This window comes from Carlito syrichta, unplaced genomic scaffold (assembly GCF_000164805.1).
Source record: "Carlito syrichta isolate Samal-C Ts95f unplaced genomic scaffold, Tarsius_syrichta-2.0.1 Scaffold130881, whole genome shotgun sequence".
Lineage (NCBI taxonomy): Eukaryota > Metazoa > Chordata > Mammalia > Primates > Tarsiidae > Carlito > Carlito syrichta.
The window spans coordinates 7,580-11,639 of NW_007074977.1; the positions used below are offsets into that span (position 1 = coordinate 7,580).

At 53.3% G+C, this 4,060-nt stretch overlaps 1 protein-coding gene across 1 annotated transcript in view; it reads left to right on the forward strand.

Annotated features, from left to right (window-relative positions):
- Positions 1 to 4,060, forward strand: part of EIF2B4 (eukaryotic translation initiation factor 2B subunit delta) — a 4,979-nt gene extending 919 nt beyond the window's left edge. Inside the window, exons 3-12 of the mRNA XM_021708135.1 lie at positions 8 to 74; positions 266 to 348; positions 471 to 562; positions 783 to 897; positions 1,076 to 1,152; positions 1,319 to 1,421; positions 1,655 to 1,782; positions 1,908 to 2,085; positions 3,542 to 3,722; positions 3,820 to 4,060. Of these exons, the coding sequence (XP_021563810.1) occupies positions 8 to 74; positions 266 to 348; positions 471 to 562; positions 783 to 897; positions 1,076 to 1,152; positions 1,319 to 1,421; positions 1,655 to 1,782; positions 1,908 to 2,085; positions 3,542 to 3,722; positions 3,820 to 4,019 (1,224 nt within the window). The 3' untranslated portion in view covers positions 4,020 to 4,060. The remainder of the gene's footprint in view (positions 1 to 7; positions 75 to 265; positions 349 to 470; positions 563 to 782; positions 898 to 1,075; positions 1,153 to 1,318; positions 1,422 to 1,654; positions 1,783 to 1,907; positions 2,086 to 3,541; positions 3,723 to 3,819) is intronic.

Genomic DNA, 4,060 nt, shown 5'->3' on the forward strand with positions numbered 1-4,060 from the left:
GAGGAAGGTGGAGCAGGGGGCGCCGCCGCCGCCGCCGCAGGCCTGCCCAGGCACCGCGGGAGAGACCCCCTCAGGTAGCTCCCCACCTGGAGACCCGGTGCTTTCTCTCTCTGGGGGAGCAGCCGTCCCTCCCCCCCGGGGACCCAGAGTTCAGAGCTGCCCTGATCCTCATCCCTGTTTCTCCTGCCTGACGCCTTTTCGTTCTAAGCGCAAATTGCCGGTTTGAAGGCTTATGCTTGTTGGAAACCTGATTATTATCTCCTAGGAGGGAAGCGTCTTCCCGAGCACCCTCGGGCGGATGACCCCACGCTTCTGAGAAGGCTTGTGAAAAAGCCCGAGCGTCAGCAGGTAGGATGTGGGAGGCCAGAGGGAGGCGAGGCGCTCGGCTCAGAGTGGGGCCCTTCCTTTGCGGTATCGCCCTGTGGGTTTTAAGCAGTGGGCCATTGGTCCTGTTCTCCTGTTTCGCCAAGGTTCCTACACGGAAGGATTATGGGTCCAAAGTCAGTCTTTTCTCTCACCTACCCCAGTACAGCAGACAGAATCCTCTGACTCGAATGATGAGGTAGGGTCCTGCGACATTGTCTTGGCTTCTCAGTTTAAAGGTTTTAGTAACTGAGTGTCAAAAGGGGCTGAGGTGAGACTTGGGGGAAGAAGCATGAACTCAAGGCAGAGCTCTGAGGACACGGGAGGTCTGTGCTGGCAAAGGAGCTTCTTGTTCAGCAGGGCAGGTGGGCAGCAGGTGCTCGAATGTCTTGCAAAGTGTGTGTCTGATGTCCTGGCAGCATCCCGTCTTCTGTGATTCACCCAGCTGTGGTGCGCCTCGGTCTGCAGGACTCCCAAGGCCTGGTCAGTGGCTCCAATGCCCGGTGCATTGCCCTGCTTCGTGCCCTGCAGCAGGTATGGCCAGTCCTCTTCTGCACCCCTCTTTCTCCGGTGCTCCCTCAGCTTCTCAGGTTATCTCTAGGGAACAGAGGGGGTGGCTCCCACCCTTGGGACACTCCTCAGTGGTTGTGCCCCAGTTCCTTTCAGAGGCTCAAATGGGAGTGTCTTGCCACTCAGCTTGTGTATTCTGCAGGTTATCCAGGACTACACAACGCCCCCCAGCGAAGATCTCTCTCGGGATCTGGTGAATAAGCTAAAACCCTATATCAGGTAGGGACAGCTATTGCACGTCCCTCCCGCCTCCGCTGATCCTTTTCTCGGGCTCTTTTTCGTGTTCTGCCTTTGTCATCACTTTTCTGTCCTGTTTTCTTAAGAGCTTTTTTAGATGTGAAAGTTTTGTAAGTTGTAAAACCGCAAAGGTGTGTTGTTGTCGTAGCTTCCTGACTCAGTGCCGCCCCTTGTCAGCGAGTATGCACAATGCCATCAAGTTCCTGAACAAGGAAATAACTGGCGTGAGCCGTGCCAAACGGGAAGAGGAGGTGATGAGTGTGACAAACGAGAAAGGCGTAACCTGCGGGTAGAGTTGAGAAGCACATTCAGAACCCCGGCAAGGCTGTTTTCACCCTCGTCAAGGGTTGAGGAGTGGTGGGCTTCTGCCTTGTGCTGTCTTTGGGCTCCCTTGGGCTTGTTGTCACGTGCGTGTGCAAGTTTCTGGTGTGATAATCAGGAAGTATGTCCTTTTCTTACTCACTAAGCATTCTTCTCTGCTTAGGCCAAGTCGGAACTTGGAGCAGCCATTGATCGCTTCGTGCAGGAGAAGATTGTTCTTGCAGCCCAGGCGATTTCACGCTTTGCCTACAAGAAGATCAGTGATGGGGATGTGATTCTGGTGTACGGATGGTATGTGGGGCTCAGCCTGAGAAGCCCGGGGGCGGGGTGGCCTGAGGAGGGGCCGCTCCCTTGCCTTTGGGATCAGCCGTTCGTCAGTTGGTGCCATTCCTCATGGGGCTCTGCGTTCACCGCAGCTCATCGCTGGTGTCACGGATTCTTCGGGAGGCTTGGACGGAGGGCCGGCGCTTTCGGGCGGTCGTGGTGGACAGCCGGCCGCGGCTTGAAGGGAGGCACACGTTGCGTTCTCTGGTTCGCGCTGGGGTCCCTGCCTCCTACCTGCTGATTCCCGCAGCCTCCTATGTGCTCCCAGAGGTGAGCGCTCAGGAAAGGGGCTCCGAGGCTGGAGGTAAAAGGGGCGGCAGTGGAGTCACTCACCGGCCCGTGGTTGCAGTTACCTAGAGACGCTAAGAGTTACACGGCCCTGTTCGTGTTTAGCGGGAACACCTGCAGTTGGTTGTAGCACAGTCTGGCTGTCCCAAGAACCTCATGCTAAATTGGTGGCTGCCAGGAGGAGGGAGGACTAGAGGAACTGCACAGTCTAGTTTTCCTGTGGGTGATCCCGTGGGTCATTGCTCAGGTGTTCTCCAGGAAGCACAGCCATCGTTAGGACTTATTACTTGTCTTTTTTTTTAAGAGATAGGGACTTGCTCTGTCACACAGACCAGAGTGCAGTAACTTCAGCCTCAAACTCTCAGGCTCAAGTGGTCCTTCCTTAGCCTCCCAAGTAGCTGAGACTACAGGTATGCACCTCCACACCCAGCTAATTTTAAAAATCTTTAGCTAGGCGTGGTGGCTCATGCCTGTAATCTCAGCACTTTGGGAGGCAGAGGCTAGAGGATTGCCTGAGTCCACAGGTTCGAGACCAGTCTGGACAACTTGTCGAGATCTCGTCTCTACAGTAAATCAAAAAATTAGCTGGGTGTGGTGGCGCATATCTGTAATTTTGCTACTTGGAAGGCTGAGGTGGAAGGGTCGCCTGAGCCCAGCAGGTCGAGGCTGTGGTGTCCATGAGCATGCCACGGCATTCCAGCCTGGGCAACAGAGTGAGACTTCAGCTCAAAAAAAAAATTTTTTACATGAAGCCTTCCAATTTGTCATCTGGCGTATCTTTTCATTCATTTAGGTCTTCCTTTATTTCTTTTTTTTTTCTTTTTTTGAGTTGGAGTCTCACTCTGTAGCTCAGACTAGAGTACAGTGGCACGCTCCCAGCCACTGCAGCCTCGACCTGCTGGGCTCCAGCAATCCTTCCACCTCAGCCTTCCAAGTAGCCAGAACTACAGGCGTGCACTACCACTCCTGGCTAAAAAAATTTTTTTTTTGTGGAGATGGGATCTCAGTGTATTGCCCATGCTGTTCTTGAACTCCTGGCTTCAAGTGATTCTCCTGCCTTGGTCTCCTAAAGCTCTGGGATTATAGGTGGGAGATGCCACACTTAACCTAATACTTGTTTTTTTAAAATTTAACTTAATTTTAAAGATGTGGGGTATAGTTCAGGACTTAGGTATGTAAGCAGTCATGGTACAGGAAAAGTTTGGGCTTCCCTTTGGTCCCCATGTCACCTGGTTTGAGATCAGGTACCTGGCCGTTCCCAGCTGCTGCCAATTCCTTTCTTACAGTTTAATGGTAAACAGTCAGGGTCTGCCTATGAGTGAGAACGTGATACCTGTTTTAATAAAGCTTTTCTGGGCAGAAGCAGGGAACCTTGCTCTGCATTGACTTGGCAGTGGTATTTTCTTTCTTCTCCTTCCTCACTCTCCACAACAAACAGGTCTCCAAGGTGCTGTTGGGAGCTCATGCACTCCTGGCCAATGGGTCCGTGATGTCACGGGTAGGGACAGCACAGTTGGCTCTGGTGGCTCGAGCCCATAATGTGCCCGTGCTGGTCTGCTGTGAAACATACAAGTTCTGTGAGCGTGTACAGACTGATGCCTTTGTCTCTAACGAGCTAGGTAAGGAGAGAAGTTTCCAGGGACCTGTGAAGATCTGAGAGGGAGAAGGGAGGTTAAACTTTTCTGAAAGGACGTAAGGGGCACACCTTCGTTGCAGATGACCCTGACGACCTGCAGTGTGAGCGGGCAGAGCGTGTTGCCCTGGCTGACTGGCAGAACCACCCGTCCCTGCGGCTGCTGAATCTGGTCTATGATGTGACTCCCCCAGAGCTCGTCGACCTTGTGATCACGGAGCTGGGGATGATCCCCTGCAGTTCTGTGCCTGTTGTCCTGCGTGTCAAGAGCAGCGACCAGTGAGGGAACAGGGTCAATAAATGACATCCTTCCTCTCTCGGTAA